At 42.1% G+C, this 24,601-nt stretch overlaps 1 protein-coding gene across 2 annotated transcripts; it reads left to right on the top strand.

Annotated features, from left to right (window-relative positions):
* Positions 1-22,298: 22,298 nt before the first annotated feature.
* Positions 22,299-24,376, top strand: EIF1B (eukaryotic translation initiation factor 1B; the record flags this gene model as incomplete). Of its 2 annotated transcripts, none has more annotated exons than XM_084247209.1 (4): positions 22,299-22,329; positions 23,252-23,415; positions 23,809-23,910; positions 24,211-24,376. In XM_084247209.1, 4 exons carry the CDS (start codon positions 22,299-22,301, stop codon positions 24,238-24,240), a joined length of 327 nt encoding a protein of 108 aa, XP_084103335.1. In that variant the 3' UTR covers positions 24,241-24,376. The 2 variants fall into 2 exon arrangements, with proteins under 2 accessions (XP_084103335.1, XP_084103334.1); XM_084247208.1 differs by having other exon boundaries at positions 24,196-24,376.
* Between the last annotated feature and the right edge of the window lie 225 nt (positions 24,377-24,601).

The following is a 24,601-nucleotide window of genomic DNA, read 5'->3' as shown; positions in this document are numbered from 1 at the left end:
ATGAGACTTTTGATACATATTTAGGAGCCTATCTCTGTTTCTCTTAATGTGTGTGCATTAATCTTTTACAAAGGATCCTCTATTCATTGAAATTTTGATAAAACATTAAAGCAACGGAGACATTTGGCGTGTTCCTTTAAAAGTAACTTCTCACATGACAGCCGCTGTGTTTTCTCCCAGGGGAAGTATTCCCCTTATAAAATTTGCATTTTACAGAACAGTTGGTTGCATGAGCCTTCTGTCTCTACAACTGAGCTATAATTATGATAAAGTGCAGGTACATGGAGTTGCATTTTAAAGAGCTTTCTAGAGGCCAGAAAACTTCAATATCTAGTTTAAATATTGGAACCCTCAAAGGAGGTATTCAAAAGGATTTGTTTGGTAGAACTACATCCTAAAATGTAGAAAAATAAGTTTTATGTTAAAATTGTTATGCTTGATAAAAGATGAAAGATTTAAGGCCATTCTCTAACATCAACGCTCAGGTCTAGGATGTGGCTTTCAAAGGGCCTGGGCTGAATGGCTCCTAGGTGATGCCTGTGCTGCTGGCCACACTTTGAGAATCAAGGTTCCACAGAGTCCCTCAGAGGGCCCCATGAAGGATTGAAGCCCATAGTGGTCCCCTTGGTGGTAACCTGTTTGCTCAAGGAGGCTTGAGGGGAGACAAGACTGAGAGCTGACAACCTCAAGACTGTCAGCCATGACAGAGCCACTGTCTTCTCCACGTGCTGTGGAGTATGTGAGCTTCACTGGTCATGGTGTGTCACAGCTGTGAGGGGTTATGTGGTGAGGTGATGGGATGAAAAATTGTGTAATTGCTGTCCTGTCCTCATGCTCTGAGCCATCTGGTAATTATTTAATTGGAGATGAAAGGGCTATTTGCAGGCAGTGGTGGTGGTGTTTTCTATTGTACTTCTATCTTCAACATGCCCTTCCTGTTTCCTGGTAATGACAATAATTTGCACTTCCAAGTCTGTCCTTTCTGATTTATTCTTCCCTGCTACTTTATTTGCATCATGGCAAACCATCTGGGAAATCCAAAAAAGATTTTCATCGTTGAAGAAGCTGATCTTTAAAAGGGAAAAGCCAGGCAGTGTTCTTTGCCCTGATGAACATAGACCACGTGTAATGAATATTCTACTGAGAACAGACTCCAAGAGTCAGCAATTCCACATGTTTGTAATCTGGGTCTTTGTAGAATCATCCTGGTTAAGAGTGGATTGCTGTTGTCAGTCTGGTAGAATGCAGGTTCTTCTTTGCCTTTAAATGAGATTGTTATTGTCTTCTCCATGTCCAGGAGCAATTTTTCCCAGTGACCCTGGGTTGTTGAAATGCTGGTTATGTGAGATACAACAGTCTGCTGATGTCACCTGGCAAGCTGTCAGCTCAGTGCCCGAGGAATGTTGAATTGAACCACCTGATGACAAAGGGGTAAGTCACCCCTTCTTGACTTAAAGCAGTTAGGATTCTAACTCCTGGGATCCACTCTGTCTTTTGATTGCAGGGGGAATGGACATCTTGGCTATTGCTAAAGCAGACAGATGTAAATGCAGTTGGAAAGCCTGTTCCAGACATTGGCCAAGCTGTACTGTAATCATCTGGAAATTCTGATCACAGCTTTTGGCAGGGCCCAATTTACCCTTTCATGATTTATGGGTGACAGACCATAAAAATTAGTCCCTTTCTTAACTCTGTATCTTCCCATAGTATATTCAGTCCTCTGGTCTGCCTCCCTGACTTTGAAAAGCCCTACCTGTCCTTTTGGGAGGCTCAGCTCAAATGTCACCTCCTTGTGGTTGTCCCTGATCCTCCCCAGTCGAGGAAAATCCTATTGTAACCCGTGATTAGAGGGGGGCTCCATGGCTCTCAAAACCTGAGTTTAAATTTACACTGGTTCAAACCTCCAATCTTATTTTCTGTGAAGCCCAAAGCCCTTTCCAAAAGCTGGCAAATTTGTATTATGGTCATCAATAGTTTCTTGTCTTTGCTTCCTTTTTGGCCCTCTGTTTTAAACATCAATCAGACGGGAAATGCAGCCACTTCACCATTTTCACTTATAGCACAGAGAACAATCACTACTCCTAAGAAGGGCTGCTGGACAGGCACAAGTTGACAGAAGTTGGGGTAGAGTTTCAGGGTTAGGGGGAGTAAGAGGAATACAGCATATCACCTAATAGCTGAAAGTCCAACTTATACATTCCTACATCTCATAAGTCCTTTTCCTAAGTGAGCTCAGCACACCACACCTACTTCCTACTGTACCCTGCCTCCTCCAATCTGACCCCCAGGATTACTTGGCCAACTCCATGGGCCTTCCTGCTGTCTTGACCCCACAGAAAGCTCAGGGCACAGGTGTCCTGATCTGGGCTGGGTATGGGTAGTGGAAATGAGTGAGGTGTGAAAGATGCCTTCAGATCCTCTGGCTGGAACAATTGAAAATTTACTCCTCTTCACTGTGCTGGGAGGCAGTGAAAGAAGGCAAATTCCTCTTTGGATATGTTCCATTTCAGATGTTGGCCCTTGGGTTACCTCTGAGAAAAGTCTCACCAGAGCCCCTCTTGTCAGAGGCATGCAACGAGTTTCCCCGTGAGGCCAAGATGTTTAGTTATATCCAAAAGGGCAGGTTTATTATAAAAAATGAAAACAAAGTAAAGGACGCTTGCACAGACATAAGCAGGCAGAAGGAGCTGCCCCTGAAAGGGACAGGTTTGTTAAAAGAGCTGCCTGCATCAACACAGGCGGGCAAGCTTGGGAGGAGCTGCTGCTCCCATTGCAAAGGGAAAAGGTTGTTTCAAGAAACACCTGCATTGTCATAGGCAGCAGGAGAGCTGCTTTTTGCCAATGCAGAAATAGCACTAATATAGTTTTCTTCTCTTTGGGAGGAGTTCATTCCTTTTGTGGAATTGTTTCCTGTTGTTAAATTAGTTACTGCCAAGGAGTGACAAGGTTGATTTGTAAGAAGCCAGGATTTTCCCCGCAGTGGCCTCAATCTCCATATCCCCACTTCTGGTTTGCACCTTGGGTTTGATACTTGCTATAGCAGTTGGCACCTAAGGATTTTTCATGTCTGTAGTTGGCTTCACAACTATATTAATCATTCCTACCCCCACCTCCAGTTTCTGGTCTTTTGAAGGCTCCACCCTAAATTTTATACTCTTAGTCTCCATGGCAGGGGTCTAAGAGGTGGGTCAATCTACATCTGTACAGATCATGGCTGGGGCTAGAGATCTAAGAGGTGTTGGGACATGGATGGACTGGAAATTGTGCAGTAGGTGAGGTAATTGAGGACGTTCAAAAAATAAGAAAAGGACCAAGAGTCCTGGAGATGTGTGAAACTTGAACAGAGGGGAAGAGCAGTCAGAAAGGTAGAAGAAAATGAGAAGAGCATAATATAGCAGGAAACAAACAAGTTTAAGATGGAAAAAGTGAGAGGCTACTGAGCAGTCAACTAGTATGAAGACAGGATGACATGGTGGCTGGATTCCACCAGTCAATACAGAAATGAAAGCAAAAGGTCGAGGCCTCCCTGGTGGCGCAAGGGGTTAAGATGCAACCTATGAAGCCGTCCACAGCCACTGCAGCACGAGTTCGATCCCCAGCCAGGGAGCTACCCACATGGCACAGCAGACCTCTCCTGACTCACCCGCTGCTCCCCTCAGCAGTGTATTTCAATCACTCTGCCTGTTCTGCTCCCCACTCTTATGAATCCTCTTATCACCTCCACCTCTGGCCTGTACTCTGGTTCTTGTATGCTTAAATAAATAAATCTTTAAAAAAAAAAAAAAAGAAAGAAAGAAAGAAAGCAAAAGTTTGAGCGAACCTAGATTAAAAAGATCAAACTTCAGTCACGTTGAGTTTTGGTGCTTCTAGAACAACCTGATGAAGATATCCATGTGCACATTACGGACACAATGTCACTCCCTGAAAGTTGCAGCATGCAGGCATGACACCCAGTACTAGATGGGTGGAAAGAGCAAGATGCAACCCAGCCCTCTGGGAGCTGGCAGCCCAGGCAGGGAGATGGGACAGAGAATGAATAATGTTGGCAGGCTTTATAGGAGACACACAATCAGAGCTAGGCAGATTAGGGGTCAAAGATCTATACTGAAGGTCCCAAATCCATATTTCTAGCTTGCGCTTTCACATTTCCTCACAACTTCTTCATAGTATCTTTTTGTTCTTCTATTTTGCCTAAATTGATGCATTTGGGGTTTGGAAAGTCTGTTCCTGCTGTGAAAGATCTTGTATTCTCCTTGATCTTGAGCATCTATATCATGCCTGAGGGGAGGGGAGAATCAGAATCCCCCAGCATGCTTTTAAAGAATACTCATGTCAGGGGCCTCCCTGGTGGTGATGGAGGACAAGAATAGAAAACCTGGAAAGGAGGCCTCACAAGACTAAAACCTGACTCCACAAGGAGGTGGGGGTCAAGGGGAATAACATGACCATTAACCCAACTGTAGAGGTCATGACCCTTGGGCACCAGTGCCTTATCACAAGGCAGGAGACCCAAGCAGGATCAGACTGCTATAGGGAGCAGAGCACAGGCCTGAGGGTAAAGATACGGAGATTGGGCCCACCCTGGAATCTCCGGTCCCTTTCTAGTTTTGCCTGTTACCCAACATCGCCAACAAGCAGCCACTCCATGGAGGAGTGACCCCTCCCAAAGAGAAAAGGACTATATCAATGCAGTCTCTGCACAGGCTGGGGGCAGCACTCCCACTGCCCACCTGTGACTATGCAGGTGTTTCTTTTCACCAACTCTCTCTCTGCAGGGCAGCAGCTTCCTGCCTGCCATGACCTGTCAAGGCCGCCTGCAGCCATGCAGGTCTCTCTTAGCAAAACCTGTCCCCTTCCCTCTCCCTAATAAACCTGCTCTTTTGAATATGGCTAATGTCTCTGCCTCATGGAGAAATGTGCCTGGGGAATACGCCTCGTGCCACTGAAATGGGAGCTCTGGTGAAACTTTTCCCAGAGTGAACCCAAGGACCTGCACTCTACAAAACGACATCAGTGGCACAAGGGGTTAAGTCTCAGCACTATTAAGCTATCCACAGCCATGGCAGCATGAGTTCAATTGCCACCCCCCTTCCCCCAGCCAGGGAGCTACCCACATGATACAGCAGACCTCTCCTGTCTCGTCTGCTGCTCCCCTCAGCAGTATATTTCAGTGGATCTGCCAGTTCTGCTCCCCGCTCTGTCTCTGGGGCATCCTCTCACCTCCTGCACCTCTGGCCTGCACCCCAGTTCTTAAATGCATAAATAAATAATCTTTTTGTAAAAAATACACATGCCAGCCCCTTTCCCCTTCCCAAATCCTAGCAGTTCACATAGCCCTGTTCCCTAACCACCTCCTGACCCAGACCCAAGGAAACGGTGAGGCTGAAAGGAGGTGTCCATGAGTTGGAGGCAAACTTAGGATCAGTAGCAATTCTATTGGCTGAAACAATGGAACAGATTTGGGGAATAATACTTGCCTTTGAGCTGAAGTTTCCTCACACTTTTATAGTCACCTCACTTTTTAATTAGCTACACTGCAAGATGCCTCAGATTACCATCCTGAGTATCTACAAGAGTTCCTCCATGGACTGGTTGTGTCATTTCCACCGCTACTTGGAACTCAGCACTCTGGCGATTGAATTTATGGCTGACAATTTATAACATTTTCAGAACATCCTAGCTCTCCCATGAAGACACACCTCATTCCATTTGGCTTTTCTGCTATTGGCTCAGTGATGTCCCCATTGTTAATTATAGCAATTACATGGAAAATAATGTTTTACTTTGAAAAGCCAGATATGGTTTTCGTAATTGGGTAGCGGTGACAGACACATGACTGCTTCTAAGCAGGGGAAAGTCTTTGCTCCTTTTCATCTGTAAGAAAAGTCATATAATTTTTTTTCTGCAGTTACCATGAAAAATGTTATTTGAGGATATTATGTTATATTTCCTGGGAGTCTTTATTTATTTTGGAATTATACTCCAAGAAGCTATAATAATGCCCTCCAAATTCATTGCTTTTACCAGACAGTTCTGTAAATTCTCATGTTGCTGCTAAACTGTATTATTATTAAAGAGGCCTAATGTTCAAAGGGAGTTAAGGTGAGCTAAACTGAAGAGTAGATTTTCCATTTCCTCACACCCTCCATGTCCTACCCATTTCTCAAAGTTGAATGATTTTATTTACATAGATTTCCACCTTCTGTTCCTTTCCTCAAAAATGTTTTTTGATGCAGAATAACTCCTTCTCCAGCTTAATTTACTTTAGCTCCAGTTCTGATTGTGCATCTAATACATTTCGTTCTTACTGGCAGCTTACAGCAACCTGTATAACCCAGCTAGAATTTTTTTTTAAATAAATATACCCATATTACTGAGGCTATCCCTGGTCTCATGGATGTTTGGAAACAATTACCTCCTCTGCTTCAGCTCTTTCCCCTCATTCTGACACTATGGTGCCACTGAGTGCAATAGCGAAGCTGACAGGCCACTGGGCATACCTACCTCTGCAGGCGATGACCACTCCTAAGCCAGTCCTGGGATGCCCACTTCCTTCCCTCGGCTTCCAATACACCACCATCTCCTGATTTTCCTCCTATTTTAATGATGACGGTGGCACAGTTTGAGCAGAGGAGGAGCCATCAGAGGGGTTGGAAATAGTCACCAATAATACGGAAGAAAATCAAGAGTCATTGAAGCCAAGAGAAGAAAAGAACGGTTCACTTCATCACATGCTGTCGAGTGTATCAAATTAGATTAAAAACAACAGTGAAATGGCACTGGCTTGGCAATATGGAGGCCAAGCAAACTTGGGCATGAATGACCTCAGGATAGCCGTGAAGATGAAAATGGGGCTGAGAAGAGATGGGTCCCGAGCAAGTGGAGGGAGTGATGCAGACAACTCTTCAGAAGAATAAAGAAATGGGCCCTAGCAAGGAAAGGCTATGAGGTTGAGAGATTTTTGCTTTTGTCTTTTTCAGATGGAAGATTCTAGACACCTTGTCTTTTTAAGATGCATCCTGGTGGAACTAATACTATATGGGGAAAGGTAGTGTAGATGCAAGAGAGAAAAGGGAATATTTCCAGGAGCACTGTCCTTGAGAGGGCAAAAGAGAAAAATCATGATCCTTCATCCAAGCAGGGTAGAAAGCCGCAGAACAAAGGCAGGGAGACTGGAGACTTGGTGACTATGTCGTGCTTGTTCCCATTTGATTGCTATTCCAATTTGATTTCTATTTTCTCAGTAAAGTATAAGCAAGGTCCTGAGCTGAGGATGAGCATAGGGGAAGGAGTTGGGTTTTGAGAAGAGGGATGTATAAAATCATCTCTGTAGAAAGTGAGGGAAAAAATACCCTAACAGTGCAGCGTCAACTGCCTGTTTGAGATTTGTGATCCAGAACTTAAAATGAGGCTGGCTAATGATAATAGAAATGTTGCATGTAAAACACTTAACCCTAATCTGGTACATAGAACACACTCAGTAAATGCAAGCTATTGCTGTTTTGACATGTGAGTCTTTATTGTCTGCTGTCAAAAAAAGAACTGAATCTTGGATGAGGTTTTTTATCAGCATTGTAAATCCATTAAATACAGAAGGATTCCAATAAATGAAGATGATTGAATTCAAAGGTCTTGAAAATATAGACCCAATGGAATAAGAAACTGACAAAACATGAAGAGCGTGATACCAGTTAAATAAGATTTTATGAGGCCATGGCCTCCCAGGTTTGCCTTGCAATGCGACTGGTACCAAAGCTTTGTGCAGCCTGTAACATTGTTCTGGGATTATATACTGTGGCAGGCAGACTATGACATGGGAGTAATGTATACAAAAAAATAACTGGTGACTCAGTTAAAAGTAATAGAATCGATTAAGTAGCTCATATTAAAGTGAGCTAAGAAAAGAATTCAGGGAAGCTATTATTACAATGAAAATGTCAGCATAAATTTGAGACTTGGAAAGTCACTGGTCTACCCTTGAAATAAAAAGCAGCAACCTCCTGTGTCATCTCACTTCTAGAAATTGTGTAATACAGCATACAGCTTTATTTTTTTAAAGATTTATTTTTTATGCATACAAGAACTGGGGTATAGGCCAGAGGTGTGGGAGTGGCGGGGGTCGGTGAGAAGATTCACTAGAGACAGAGTGGGGAGCAAATCAGGGAGATTGACTGAAATACACTGCTGAGGGGAGAAGCAGGCGAAACAGGAGAGGTCTGCAGCATCATGTGGGTCAGCTCCTTGGCCGGGGATTGAACTCGTGCTGCAGCAGTTGCGGATAGCTTCATAGTGTTGGTGCTTAACCCCTGTGCCACCAGCTTTAACTGGGGGAATCAAGGGGGCAGGGGGAGGGGGTGGTTTCCTTGGAAAACAGAACTAACTGATGTATTAAAATTAATTTTTTCATCTTACTGCGATGACTGTAGAGTTTTGTCCTTTAATTTGTTGATATATTGGCAAGGGAGGGTTCAGTCTCTTCACAATGTAGTGGTATACTGTGTCTGTAACTGAAGTTTTAATGCAATGATACTCTGAGGCTTCCCAAATATATATTGTCATACCCCCAGGGGTATGTCTACCTTTCTTTCCCATATTGTCAGGGGTCTTATCTCTACCTGAGAGGTACAAGGCCTCTCTTCATTTCTCCATTCCCCTTCTGAATGCCCGAAGATCCATCTAACCTTACTAAAAGGCAACCTCTGAGAGTGGTCTTGATTGTATTTCTGTTGTAAGAGCCTGTCATTTTTGATGTGTAAGGACTTAGCATGTAGAGAGTTCTTGAGCCTTTGACTGGCAAACATTTCTCTCTGTTCCTGCAAAATAGTAAAATTCTATATTTCAATTGTATATATTAAACTCTGAATCTTTTATTACAACTCTAATAATGTATTTACCTATTATTAATTATCCTGGCATTTCTGGGTTAAAAATATACTTTCGGATATAGTGCTGAATTGATTTTCTGCTATTTTATTTAACATATTGATAGTAAATAAGAGAAATTATTTTTACTTTTTTGTTATTTTCTTTTCATAAGTTTTATTGAGATATAATTAATATACCATATAACTCACAATTAAATTGTGGAATTCAGTGATTTTTAGTATATTTATAGGGATGTATAACTATCACCATAATAACTCTAGAATATTCTCATCACCCAAAAAAGAAATCACATACTCATTAACAGCAATTCCCCATCTCCCCTCAAACATGCCTGCAACTCTAGACAACTATTGATCTATGTTTCACCTCTGTAGATTGGCCAGTTCTAGACAAGTTACATAAATGGACTCCAACAGTATGTGATCTTTGTGATAGGCTTCTTTTAATTAGTATAATGTTTACAACGTTTATCCATGTTGTAACACGAATCAATCTTTTTATGGCTGAATTTTCCCTAATGCTGTTTTGGCTACATTCCCCACAATTTGGGTGTATATTGCTGACTTTTAAAAATTAATTCCGGGCCTCCCCGGTGGCGCAGCGGTTGAGCGCTGGGTTGCGAAGCTGCCCGCAGCCTCTGCGGCACCGGTTCGATCCCCGGCTGCTCCCCGGCCACCGGAGGAGGATCCCACATGGCTCAGGGACCTCTCCTGCCGCCCGCTGCTCCCCTCAGCAGTGTACTTCGGTCCTTCTGCCTGCTCTGCTCCCCGCTCTGGCTCTGGTGAATTCTCTCACCTTCCCTCGCTTCTGACTGTACCCAGTGCATGTATAAACAAAACAAACAAATAAATAAATAAATAAAACATGCCTCTATTAAAAAAAATTAAAAAAAGAAAAAGAAAAAATTAATTCCTTAATAATTTATGATTTTGATATCTTATCTAATCCAAGAATTAATCAGAAGCATGTGCTCTTTAAAATTTCCAAGTAAATAGTTTATTTTGGCAACCTCTTTGTTAATAACTAATTTATTCAACTTGGCCACAGAAACATGTCATAAATGATTTCTATATTTTAAATTTTGTAGAAAAATAACACAATCATTTTTTGTAAACATGTCATAGGTGTTTGAAAACAATTGGCAAGCTAAGCATTGGGTACAAAGTTCTACATATATTAGGCCAAATGTGTTCATTGTATTATTAAAAAATATCTCAACTTAATTTTTGTTTACTTTAGCTGTCTGTTTCTGAAACAGATGTTACTGTATCCCATTATGACTACAAATTTTCCAATTTCTCCAAAGTTTTCTTTCCCTCTTTGCTTCATATGCATTTTGTTGAGCTGTTTAGAATATGAGCTACCCATTCTTGGTTTAATATAACTTTGATCATATTTTTTGTCCTGTTTAATGTGATTCTTCTTGATTTTTTTTCTAATAATATTAGACTCTACTTTTCACTTTACAGTTGCTTGCAATAACTTTGTCAATTTTTTTGTGAGTTGACCTTAAATGTGTTATAAATAGTATGTTTGCTATTTTTGCAACCATTTTTGAAGTTTTGCAACCATTTTTAATTGAAGCCAAAGAGGTTCCCTTTCAATAGAAAATTACAACATTCACAGTTTCTGTGATTACTGACAATTATGTACTTTTACTTCTTTATTATGATTTAATATTTTTAATTTACCATGTGGTTATCCCTTCTCCTGCCTTTTGCTGGATTGAGAAATGCTCGAAGTTTCTGTTCTTCTAAAAATTACCCATAAAACCTTTTACATACTATAAATTACCCATAAAACCCTCATTACACACCAATACAATTTATTCATAACCACTTTTTTGTTGTTGTTGATTTCTATGTACATCTATGTTTGTTTTATTCCCACTATCTTTTTTGGGTTTTTAATTTTTCCAGAATGTGTCTTCAATATTGTTTGGGGGAAAAATTCTGAGTCTGTGATTGTTTTTAAAATACCTTTGCTTTCCTTCTTAAATTTTATTTTGCCTAAATGCAGGATTTTAGGTCTAAAGCTCCCCTTGTCATTTTACCAAAATGCAGGATTCCAGTTCAAAATCTCACAGTTTTGAAGCTATTCCATGATCGCCATGCACCCAGTGGCTCCATGCAGTTACCTCTATCAGCTGGTTTCATCTGTTTTCTGCCCCAGGAGGAAGGGACTGGCTGATCCACTGATGGAACATCCTGGTTATCCAGTGCTGAATTTATTCTTCCCCAAAATGTATCTTTTCTAACAATATTTGTGATTATTTTTTTTATGTTGAAGATGCTGAGTTAGCCATCTAGAGCCTATGACTAACCCCTTCTCTTTAAAGATAGTGCCAGTCCTAAATGTTATAATTACCTGATTAAAATAAAATGAAACTGATAAAATGAGTGCAAAAAGAAAGACAATTGTCACTTGTAGGATAAAAAATGAACTACTTTGGGGAAGAAATTAGATAAAAGCAAATTGTTAGAGATTCATTGTCAAATAAGTTGCAAATAAGACAAAGGTATTGCTGGGAAATAGGCATAAAAACCTTGATGGATTTTTGTGCTGGTTGCTTAAAAAATATCTTTAACTTCTTATCTTATCTTAAATAACAAAAACAATTTTAACCAATGTATTATAGATAGAATTGGTGGCTCCAATTAGCAGTCAATAATCAAAAATAAGGCCTTACCCCAATATCGAGATTATCAGATTATATATTTTAAAAAATATGTGGCATGCTATTATGTTTATGAAGGTTTGCATTAATCCACTTTTTTGATTAGTTACCCAACAAAAAACAGCTCAGATAATGACAGATTGTCTATTATTCTACAGTTTCTAGATTCCTCCCCCCAAATCATCAGGTACCCAAAATCTATGGGTCCTGTTGGTAGAGAGAGAACTTTGCCCAAAATTTTGCTTTGTCATAACTTAAAGCAAAATACAATGTAAAACACTGCCATTATTTGGTATTGTTGCCACTTTGCTACAGGAGACGCCAGCACAGAAGGCCTCTACCCTGAGATGGGCAGGGGTGAGGGAATACAGTTAAGGTGCTCTGCAGTATAAAGTATCAGAAAACTGTAATCTTCCACTGGTTTTATTGCAAAAAAAAAAAAAAAAGAGGAGTGGGGCTAGCAATATGTACACAGGCGAGGTCTCCGCAGAAAGAGGCAAAGATACCTAACACTAAACTTGAAGTTGACCCTCATTTGTGTAATACAGTATCCCCTTCATTTATCTCCAAAAGAAGTGCCACACGTTATAACAACCTGGGATATATGGGAAGAGAAAGGGTGGTTATCTTACTCAGTGGTTATCCTTACTTGAAAGCAAAGGATGACCAGGAGAACACAAGCCTCTTGGGAATTCTTGGAAATCTTCAGTAGCACCAGGACAGTTCAGAGTTAGGAGGGATGGGACTTGAATCAGTTTATTTAAAAAAGGGAAAAAAGGTAATCCAAAAAAAACATTGCTCTTGGATATATCTAGATCACGTTTATAAAAATTGCAAAGAACAGACTTCCCCTGTTTGACAAAAGGCAAATTGGCACAAAGTCTAAAAAAAACATTTTTATTGTGTCTACCTTAGAATTAAAACATTTCCAAATTTCATTTACAAGGACTTAACTATGCTGCAGTATTCATTTCTAAAAACATAATGGTAAACAAAAGAACTTAGAAGTCTGTGGGTATGTAAAATTAAAGAGAATACACTCAGTTATTGTTTTTATTCTGGAGCTTTGAAAACTGAGCTTCTTCATAATTACTCAGTGTAAATCTGTGATAATATTGAAATTCCACTGAGGAGAAAAATGCTAAATGCCTGTGTATTTATGTTCTTCTGATCATGTGCTCTGATTTTTTATAGCTTACTTAAATGTTTTCTTTTTTTTTAATATATTCATTTAGATATTTATTTATTTATTTATTAAAGATTTATTTATTTATTTATTTATACAAGCACTGGGTACAGTCAGAAGTGCCGGAGGGTGAAAGAATTCACCAGAGCCAGAGCGGGGAGCAGAACAGGCAGACTGACAAAGTACACTGCTGAGGGGAGCAGCGGGCAACCAAAGAGGTCTGTGCGCCATGTGGGACCCTCCCTGGTGGCCGGGTATCGAACCTGAACCTGCCTTATCGAACGTGAACCTGTGCTGCAGAGGCTGCAGGCAGCTTCACAGCCCAGCACTTAACCGCTGTGCCACCAGGGGAGGTCCAAATGTTTTCTTTTTCCACTCTCTTTCATTTTCCTTCTCTCTCTCTCCCTCCCTCTCCCCACTCCATCTCCTTTCTCCACTGCCTCATTACAGAATGGGTACAAGTATAATCACAAAGCCAGGAAGAAGGAAAATTGAACACTACATTCAGATTTATAAGATTAAAAGGAGAACAGTTTCCCAGGAGTAATACAACTGTTCTTGTTTCTAAAACCAGCTAGGCATTTCTCTGAAGATTCTTATATAAATAGACACGGTGGTACAAAAAGCAAAAACCCCACATCTTTGATATCATTGTATCGGACAGATCATGTGACAAAGAAAAATCAGAGCACATGACAAAGTCTAATTTGTGCTGCTTCCTTCCCCATCCTCAGCACAGGCTGATGACATCGCCCCAAAACATGATTCCGCAAGACCAATTTTCAAGAGGGTCAGAGAAGGCAGGATCTCATGGAAATGAAATAGACAGTCTCAATTTCTCTGCTGACCTGATCTCATCCAGGTATGGGCCCTTCTGTGCTGTCTCAGTCAACCTTACAAGTGAACCATGACTAAAACCAGGAGACCCCTGTGGACAGGCATTCACCTGTAATTGCTCTTCTGCAATGGTCCCAGGGAGTCTGCCAAAGAAAGGCAGGAATTAGGAGTTTGGGGGGGTGGTGTCTGTGGCTGGGGAATAGCTATTTGCCAACCAGTATGAAAATATGTTAATCATTTAACAACTCGTGTGGACACAGCCATGTATACCAACCATATCACCAAAATCCAGAAAATGCTTCTTTTTTTAATGATTTTTAAAATTTTTATATTTTTTACATCATTTTTCATTTTTGTACAATGTATGCATTTTCATCTTGGTTATATTCCCCCATACAATTCCCACGCCCCCTTGTTTTGACCCTAATCCCTCCTCTCCTCCCCCCTCCATAGTGTGTCTTTGGTTTATAGTTGCTTGTTGATTTTGATTTTTACTTTATTATAATTAGTCTTTTTCCTGGTCCCTTATTTAGGTTTTCTAAATTCCTGCTATGAGTGAGACTATCCGGTATTTTTCTTTTTCTTTCTGGCTTACAGAAAATGTTTCTTTTTAAACTTGAGTTTCAGGGACTCCACTTTTAGTTTTATATACAGTGAGAGTCCGGGGGCATTGTCAACAGGGAAGACAATAAACAATGCTGAATTTGATCAAATCTTCACTTTAGAACTCCTGTGGGACACTGTGTCACTGCTGTTCACTGAAAAGATGTGATGAGCCCAAGACAGTTAAAGGACATCTGTCCTGCCATGTGCCTCCGAAGTTTGAGGAGACACAATGTACTGTGGGTTTGTTTCTGGAATGTCCTACAACCCACACTGAGCTGGCCTAACTCCCCTGGATCATGGTGAGGATAGAAATCATAGGCCAAGCCACAGACAACTCCAACGCAGGGCACAAGGAAAATGCATGCCCAGCTTCCCGGAGTCCTGGGGCTTCCATTCAGGCAGCAGCTTCCTTCAGTCTGGGCTTAAGTTCAGCTTCATTTAACTGAAAACCCAAATGAACAGAAGCTTCATCACATAGGGCTTCTTACTTCACACACAACAAGGTCAGAGGCAGGCATTCCAGGGCCTAGCCTCTATCATTCTGCCCCCCATTCACACAATCAGCCTTGTGGCAATGTCACCTCGCTGCCCAAAGTGGCTGCTGGACATTCGGCATCATGTCCGCATTCCAGGCAGCAGGAAGGAAGAAGAAAGGAGAGCAAAATGGGGACTTTCTTGAGCTGAATCAGCTTCTTCTTTGAAAACCCACTGCACACATCTGCCTACATGTTATTGGCTCCCTCTAGCAAAGAAAGCTGAGAATAGCTCTCTAGTCTTTTAGCTCAGCACACTGCATTCCAGAATAAAAATGGAATTCTGTTTTACTAAGAAGGAAAGGGAGAATAAACATTAGGTAGAAAGCAGCCATCTCTGCCACAGATTGTAGTGAACCAAACAACGAAACAGCAAAGAATGGCAAGTACACACAATTTATTACCTGCACTGGACCAACCCCAGTCAGAAGATGAACCAAGCTTTCTGCAGCACCAGATGCCCTGCAACCACAAGATACAATTTAACATTTTTAATACAAAACACAATTTTTTTCCTTCATTACTTCACCCTTTGACTTTGGCCCCGATTCTTCCCACAACATCTCCAAAGGTAGAATAAATGTGGTGATATTTGGCTACACTGCTTACTAATAACTAAATTTACTGGTAGTTTTTTTTTTTTCATCATCATTTCCTTCATGTAAGGAGGGAGTCACAATGCCTAGGCAACCACAGATCAAACTTGACTGATTTTTAATGATAGGCTGGGAAATCAGGTTTTTTCTTAAGTGAAGACAAAAACAAATTTTCATATGAAATATGATAGCTAATTTACCTTTTAAAAAGCAATGGGTGGGGGCCTCCCCGGTGGCGCAGGCAGTTGAGCGCCGCACTGTGAAGCTGTCCACAGCCTTTGCAGCGCAGGTTCGATCCCGGCCGGCCTGGCGAGAATCCCACATGACACGGCAGACCTCTCCTGTCTTGCCTGCTGCCCCCCTCAGCAGTGTATTTCAGTTAATCTGCCAGTTCTGTTCCCCGCTCTGTCTCCAATGAATTCTCTCACCCTCCCGCGCATATGGCCTGTACCCCAGCTCTTGTATAAATAAATAAATCTTTTTAAAAAAATAAGATGCAATTCTTCCCATAGAAATTCCTGCCTGTCTTTATCTTCCTCTTTCTCCCTTTTCTTTTTCCTTCCTTCCTTGTATCTGTATCTTTAGCAAAGTAACTACTTTCCTTTCTGCTTACCTTGTTGATACCCTTTCCTGCTTCAGGAGTTATTTTCTGAAATCCCCTCTGACCAATACTTCCTTCAACATCTAGTTTTAAGACCCAACTATAGATTCTCTTCCCAAATGAGTCCTACATTTTAAAATCCAGCCCATTTATTCCCTCTCTCCCCCTCCCCTCAGGAACTCAGGAAGTTCTGAGCTGAATAATATATATATTAAAGCACCTTAGATGCCTTCTTTAAATTTTTAGCAAGAGGCTACAAACCAAATTAATCAACCAGTATTCCCACTGCCAATGGCAATGGCATTCAGCCTCCATGTTAAAGAGACAATAGGAAATCGTAGGTAGTATGACAAGTTCAAGAACCTGTCCCTCTTCTAAGGTAGAGCAATTGCTATAAACTTTTCTGAATTCTTCAAAGACAAGCTAGAATTTTTTTTCTTAAGAAAAAAATCTGAACTTTCACATGAAAAGTATCATTAATTTGCCTGCAAACTTTTACCTGTAGCACATACTGAATTACTCCCTAACTGATTCAAACATATGTATGTTCTCATAGCACCTGGAGAACGCAAGCACGTTCAGCCCTCTATAGTTTGACTGACTGATGCAGTCATGGATTGGATGGACTTACTCACTGAGGAATTTCTGCAGACCTTAGGCAAGGTTAAGGATCTGAGAAATAGTACCTTTGCTGTGATGGCAATGGAGATCCAGTCTCTCTTTTTCTTTCCAATCAATTAGAACAGCATGGTCTTATAATGAATTTTTTATCAACTAAAACCCTATGATTATGAAAACTGAGCCCTAGTGTCTACTTTAAGCAAGTTTCAGTAACTTATTCATGAGTGATTTTAGGTCACTTATTGGTAATCCCTGAAACTGTTTCACTGGTCCAAGCCTTGCATGTTAGCAATTAGCCAGATTTGCTCACTCACTAACACAGCATGACTCAAACTGTATGCTTAACCTCCATAAGGGAGAACATATGGAGAAAGAACACAGAATTTGGAGGCAGACCAACCTTTGTTCAAATCCTGGCTATGTCATTTACTGACTCTGTTTTCTTGAGCAAGGAATAAACTTCTTGGGGTCTCTCCTCATCTGTGAAATGGGATAATAAAACTCAATCATAGAATTATTATGAAATATATATCAATTGGTGTGCATGTCCACTCAGAATGTGTTTCCACTTTTTTAGCTATTAAAGTCAGTCAACTCATATTTGACTAAACATGCACATACTCATACCAAGTAGTGACAGTATATTTAACTCTCTACTCAGTACTTGGAAATACTAAGAAAAGTTGTAAGGTCTCAGTTATAAAAGTGGGTGGATGGGCAAACTAAAGAAACAGAAACCCAATTACATAATTTACAAGTTGGTTCATTTTCATTTCATAAAACAACCCAAGGTTTTCCTGCTCTAAAATAATGAATACACATTTCTGAAAGTCTTCTGAGGCACATTTTTTTTTGTACCATAAGAAATTTACATCGTAGTTGGATAAAAAAAAATTGCGCACATTTACACACTTGCACATTTACACACTTACACATTTACACCATTGATAGGTAAAGGATCATCATTCTAAAAAAGTTTCTTTTCCTTTCTTAAGTGTCAGACACATCAGAGCTAAAGGTTTAATCTCATGATAGATCTTAAAGACTTTTCTTTCAACCAAGATGAATGTTCTTTCAACCAAGATGAATGTACGGCATTTACTCTATGCCTGAAACAACCAAAAACACAGGACAAAATATGAAACAAAAGTTTTTCAAGAAACTATTAATATATCAAATGAAGAAGTACATGGAGAGATGGAAAACAGATAAGGTGAGCTCTGAGATTACCCCACTTATCACCTTGGAAGAGTTTTGAAGGAAACAGGCAAATCTCAGCAGACTCCCTAAGTAGATAAATGAGTCCGAGGACACCAAAGCAGCTAGAACTTACAGACAGAAGACCAGAGAGAGCTTCAAAGAGAGTGACCTCTAAAGAACCACCCTAGAGGATTAGAGAAACAATTCTCGCATAGACCTGGAATTGTGTGTGTGTGTGTGTGGTATATTTATATAGCTACACACCATACACACACATATACACATGTGGTATATAAAGATACACATGCAAACATACATATAATCTTACTGATCCTGCTTTTTCCGTTGAGAGCGCATAAATATAGAGAGAGGAATTTGTTACAGAAATTATTATGAGGGCTGGTTAAACAGCTCCTGTAAGGCTGCATCTCTGCATCTAGCACAGCATCCACGGGGTAGAAGTCAGTAAGAGAAATTAAGGAGATCCAAGCAAGGCAGAAGCATGAGCTGAAAATCCACAAGCATGGACTGAAATGCATGTCCTTTCCTGTTGCTTCTGAGCTTGGTACCAGGGTAACTTGCAGGTGCTGGGGTTCTTTGTCATGAAGCTAAAAACACCTACTGGCTCATAAGTAAGAAAAACTGAAGGAGAATTCAGGGCAGGTAGAGCCTTTCATGGTAGTCCCAGATACTGCTCTATTCCAACTGGGTGAGTCAGCTGCAAATGCGCTCCTCTCCTTCTACCCCTCAAATCTCACAAGAATAGCCCTGGTGTTCCACACGGTATGGAGTTGTGTGTGTGTCGGTGTGAGTCCTTTAAGAAGCAGACATGAAGATGGGATTAGATGTGCGAGAAATGTATTGGGTGAAGTTCCTGTGAGGGAAAGAGGAAAGAGCCAGAGGGGGAGACCGTGTGAAGGAGAACAAAGAACAGACAAATTAGAATCTTGGACTTTCAGTGTCAGAAAGTTCAGCCAGGCCAATGGAGAGTCCTTGGGTAAAGTAACCAGTTTCAGAGGGACCCCACATCTCTCTTTAGGATCCCTGTGCACTTCGTCATTGGCTGGAGTACCCAGTGGGAGGTGCAGCCATAGAGGAATACAATGTTGAATTCAGAGTGCAGCAGCTGGGGCTGATGGTCAGTTATGCTGGCAGGAGCAGGAAATGCAAGTGGCACTTTATCACCTGTCTACCACAGCCAACCACCGATAGAGGGATAAGGACTGAAGGTTCTAACCAGCCAGCATGTCTTCATGACCATTAGCAGATATGAGAAACAACTGCATGAAACTCACCATTGTCTTCCTGGGAGGGCAACTGCTAGGGAGACTGCACTACATCACAGTGTCCCCTTTATGAGGGCCCAAGAAAAACATCTCCTGCGGCTCAGGCCAGCCAAAGTCATTCCTCCTGTGAAACTGGTATGTTTTCTTTCTATACACATGGTTTTTCTACCTGATTTTTTCTCTTCATCTTACACGTTGGCAAGTTAAGAACAGATTGGAGGGGGTGCCTCTAGCTATGGGGACTTCTATTTTCCAACTATTCTAGGTTTTTTTTTTTTAAATCTTCTCTGATTCTTTTAGCTACTACTACTATTTTATGCAAGTGATCAAAACTCTTATCTGTAATAGGGCAGAAAGTAATCACCTTATATCAGGCTGGTACCATTTCGAACTAAAAATGCTAGATTTTAAATGCTTTAGTTTATTCCTTTAATGGTAACTTTAGTGTAGGTCAAATCCTTTTCCTCTAAATCCGCCCTATCTAGTAGAAACAACACATGTAATTTAAAATCTTTTAGTAGCAACATAGTTAAAAGTAAAAAGGAACAGGTGAAATTGAGACAACTGAAGTCTTTGAAAGTGTTGAGTACACCCCAGCATAGACCAGCTACAATGCAAATGCAATGGCCTTGCGTGGCTCAGAGGTTCTTGTGGTGGACATTGAGGGTCTAAACACAAGTCTATGGGTGGCCAGAGAGTCAGGAGGGTTTTAAGATAATAAGCACAACTGTATCTAATCTGTATTCATAGTTGACTTTGATTGAAGATTTCTGAGTGCCTGTGGGTTTTCTGATGCCTACACTGGGAAATAGAAACGGTGCATGGTGCTGACAGGGGTAATGACCATGAATATTCTAAGATTTCTGGATTTTTGAAAGCTGCTCTAGACATTTTACCATGTTTATGCATGCTTACCATGTTTACACATTTCTAACTTGTTCTTTGCTACATTGTCCCTCACCGGACAACCTTTAGCTCCTTCTGAGAAACAATGTAATATATAATGATTATGAACACCTAGTAAGAAAGGAGAAGACAAAAAAAGAGGTGCATTTTTATTCTGCACTTCATCTAGAGCAGTATTAAAAATTATTTTAAAGCATGCTTACAAAAGTGTAAGAAACCATTGTAGCTGTAATAAACAAATGAAAAACAAAATTATAGTCTCCTTGTTTGGAAACAGCTCTAAAACTTTTCCACCTCAGTTTGGATAAGAAAAGTGTTTATTTAAATCAGGACTAGAAGACTAAGAAGGTAGAGTGTTGAGAGTTTAGGATTTGATTTTTTTTTAGGCAATTATTCAACCTATGATAGTCTTCATTTCTACATCTGTAAAACAGAATAATAACTACAGCACAGTATGTATGGCCACAAAGATTATAATATTGTGTATAAGTCTTATAACAGGTAAATAGTAAAAACTCAATAAATGGTACCTAGCAGCATTATTAATCACAAAAGATTATTAAATCCAGTATTCTTAACCTGGCATCTGCAGATCCTTGTCCCATGAACTAAATTGCAGTGCTGGAGGGAATCCCTAAAATCGGGGAGAGATTCACTAATCTCTAAACAAATTTTAGCATTTCCTCCACTGTGAATGCTGGTAATTATATAATGGTACTAGAAGGACCTGTTGCAAAGTTCTATTGGCTTTGCATCAATAAAGTCACAGATATTTTCATGTTTCATTTCTGATGTTAAAGACATCTCAACATCATCTTTCCAGAATTCTAGCAGTTACTAGACCGGCTGCTAGATCTTGTTAACTAATGCATTAGGAAAAAAGCAATACTGTTACCAATGCAGTTTCAAGTTACAATGAAATTGGTTTCCTTTGTAATTATATATTTTAGTTTATGCATTTTAAAGCAGTGTTCTTAAAAAGGGTGTATAGGCTTCACAAGACTGCCGTGGCAGCCTTGAAGTTAAGAATCCTTAAATTTTAGTCTAATTTTTTGCTTCCAGAAAGCCGACTAAGTTTGACAACCGAGCACCAGCCTGGATGAAACCATGCCCAGAGTCCTGTGGGTAGTTTGACAGAAAAACTTTACATTTCCGATACCTAACTCTCTATCAATAGAGCTCACCGTTAGTTTGTATCTGGAACCTAGCCAGTTCAAAGTCCCGTGTTCAAGCGGATGGGTTAGTTTTTTTTGGTCTGTTTGACTAACACATACTTGGCCCCCATTGGCTGCTGGCCCCGGGTGAAGCGGGTCAGTGATTAGGAAACATGGTCCCAGATCAGTAGCATCAGCACCACCAGGGAGCTGGTCAGATTTGCAAATTCTCGAGGCACACCCCAGATCTTAAACACGGAGTCGGGGGTCTAGCAATGTGTTTTGTGAAGCCCTTTGGGAGATGTACGCTGCAGTTCTGGGACTGTTAGGGGGAAGTGATGTCCTGAGTTAATCCCATACAGGCTCTGTGGACCCCACCCCCACTCCACACTAAAGCCATCAAGACTCTGGGAAAGACAATTCCCCCTAACAGGACCACCGCGCTCGGAATTCGGCCCAAATCGGCAGGGTGGGCTCCCACCGCGAACTTTGCGGGACCCTGGCACAAGCGCTGGTCCTTCAACCTGGGGGTGTAACTTTCCACGCAAGAGGTTCGGCACCCGGGGACTTGTGCTTGTGCACCCCGATTTTATTGGCATTACCCGGGCTTCGAAGGTGACTGATGGAGCCTCCCCACCCAGCACCAGCCCCTCGTTAGCCCCGCTAACGAACGGCGGAAGGCGAGTCAAGACAGAAGCTGCGAGCGCGGAGAGCACCGTCCCGGCCCCGCGGGCTCCGGCCGCCTCTGCCACTGCCCGCACCCTGCCCGGCCCCGCCGCCCGGCGCCGGCCGACGCGCTCGGCGCTGGGAATTGTGGTCCCGGAAACTCGCGGGGCCCGGGCTTTCCGGACTCTCTCGCCGCGGGGAGACTACAAGTCCCAGGTTGCCTGGCGCGGGCGGGGCACGTGGGCGGGGCGGCGGGCGCGGCTAAATAGTCTCCGTCGGCCATTTTGTGGGAGAAGCCGCAGCGCCGCCTCTTCTCTCGCCTCTCCGCATCCGTCGCCGCCACCTCTTCCTCCGCCTCCTCCTTGGCGTCTTCCTGCCTCCGCCCGGCTTCCGCCGCCGCCGCCGCTGCAGCCGAATCCCAAGCCCGGGGCGACGCTTCTCCTTATTTTTTTACGTTTTCTCGCCACTACAGCCTTCTGACACGGTGATCCGGGCGGGCCCCGCAGGAATTTTATCCCTTCACCGGCCTCACACTAGTATCGCATGTCCACTATCCAGAACCTCCAATCTTTCGGTAAGAGCCGAGCCCGCTGCCGCCCGTGCCCGACCCGCGCGCCCCGCGCCGCCGGTGCCCTCCCCGCCCACCCCTGCCCGGCCCTGCTCGCCCCTGCCCACCCCTGCCCGGCCCGGACCGGCCGCCGGCCCTCCGCCCCGAGGGCCCCCCCGGCCGCTCTCCCCGCTGCACCCCGAGTGGGGCTTTGTCTCGGAGCCCAGAAAATGGCGACTGGGCCCCTGGCGACCCCCTCCCCGAGGACGGCCGCCAGACCCGGCTCCTCCCCCCGGTCCCCCTGCGGACCCCGCGCCGCCCCTGCCCGGCCCCTGCCCCTGGGCGCCTCCGCGACCCCCTTAGCGGCCGCGGGGCTGCGCTGCTGCTGCTGCTGCTGGCGGGGTGCGGGCCGGGGTCCGCATCCCGTGGCGCCCGGGCGGTCTCCAGCAGCTCCTGGGGACTTTTAGTGCAGGTGGAGATGCAGATGCAGATGCAGGCCGCGGAGCTGTCACAGGACAGTGGTCCAGGCTGCACCTGCGTGGGCATCGGTGAGGTTCCAGCTCTTGGTCTGGATGTAGCTTCTGCTCCGCGCACGGTGCAGGGACGGGTGATTGTTGCGGTGGGCACGTCTGAGTGTTGAAGTTGTCTGCTGGAGGTACGCGAGATGACGCACATTTTTATAGTGGCTACAAAATTAAGGTTTTAAGAGGCTTCTCATTCGACGTGCAACGAGAACGTCAATGGACACATCTGTTTCAGTTTTTCGCTTTGAGTGTATCTTGCAGGTTTTATTAATGCCCCCACCCCAGATGTCCACCTACCCAAAAAAACAGAGCCACTAGAAGCTTCTTGGCTGACTGCCTAGATTAGAGTTTACTAGTTGCCTGGGGAGTCCTTACTAAAATAAAATATATTCTGCTTTGGAATTTTATTTTGTATCTCTTTGCAGACCCCTTTGCTGATGCAACTAAGGGTGACGACTTACTCCCGGCAGGGACTGAGGATTACATTCATATAAGAATCCAGCAACGGAACGGCAGAAAGACACTGACTACTGTGCAGGGCATTGCAGATGATTATGACAAAAAGAAACTTGTGAAAGCTTTCAAAAAGGTAAAGGTGCTAGGAAGAAAAGATTAAAATACTGTTGTTAATGTACACTTTAAATCTGGTCAGTGGATGAAACTGATTAGACCCAAGAAAGCTGTGTGCATCCTTGTAATTAATGTCCAGAAGTTTATGTCTGGTCTCCCATCTTAAAGTAAGATTTACCTATTTTCAAACAATAAAAAGTGAACCGTTTAGCTTTTGTTCTTCCCCATAAAATCAATTCCTTTTTTTATGATCTGCTGATTCTTGTGCAAATTAATTTGGGGCTGTTGGGGATTACAGGAGACTAAACCTCTTTCTGAAATAATCAGGTATACTGAAATAACTTTAGTCTTACGGTGAAAAATAAAACCTCATATTTGACTCAGTTCACTTATGTTGTCATATACTCTCCAGAAATTTGCCTGTAATGGTACTGTGATTGAGCACCCTGAATACGGAGAGGTTATTCAGCTTCAAGGTGACCAAAGAAAAAACATTTGCCAGTTTCTTTTGGAGGTAAGTTATTGGGTGCTTTATGTAAAACCTTGAGATTGATTCTGAAATTGTACTGAAAGGCGATGTGAATTATTTCCTCTTTAGTGAAAAACACATGAATGAAGTAAATTATTAGTTAAATGATCAACTATCATCTCAGTATTTCTGGCATGTTGGAGGTATTCAAATGTCTTGAATTGTGTTCTGTTAACAGTGTTTCTTTTGAATGACCTCCTCCGTGTTTTGTTAGGGATGAACTTAAATATTCCTCAGAGCGATTCTGTGAAATTAAATTTTGTTTTGCAGGTTGGCATTGTCAAGGAGGAACAGCTTAAGGTTCATGGATTCTAAAATGAACCTAAATGCGAGGAGAATTTGAATAATTTGCTCTCTCAGCAGTTTGGCTGCCTTGTGAAATGATTCTCTGCAGTAAACGGACTTTTCATTTATTTAATCATTCAAACTTCCATTCACATCTGCATGATTACAGAAAACATGGGGTATGTAGGCTAGTAACACATAAGAAAATTGCAGTAAGATGGTAAACAAAGCCCCGTATTCATCTTAACATGTTTCCAATGGAAAATATTTTGTTTTGAGTGTTTATTTGTTTATTGTTCAGTTTATTACTTTTCACTTGATTAAATGTTTTTTGTTGTATTAAACCATGTATGTTGCAGCTTAACAATAAAAAAAAAAATTTATGAATTCC

Source organism: Talpa europaea, assembly GCF_964194135.1.
Source record: "Talpa europaea genome assembly, chromosome: 11".
Lineage (NCBI taxonomy): Eukaryota > Metazoa > Chordata > Mammalia > Eulipotyphla > Talpidae > Talpa > Talpa europaea.
This window is presented reverse-complemented; position numbering and strand designations above follow the sequence as displayed.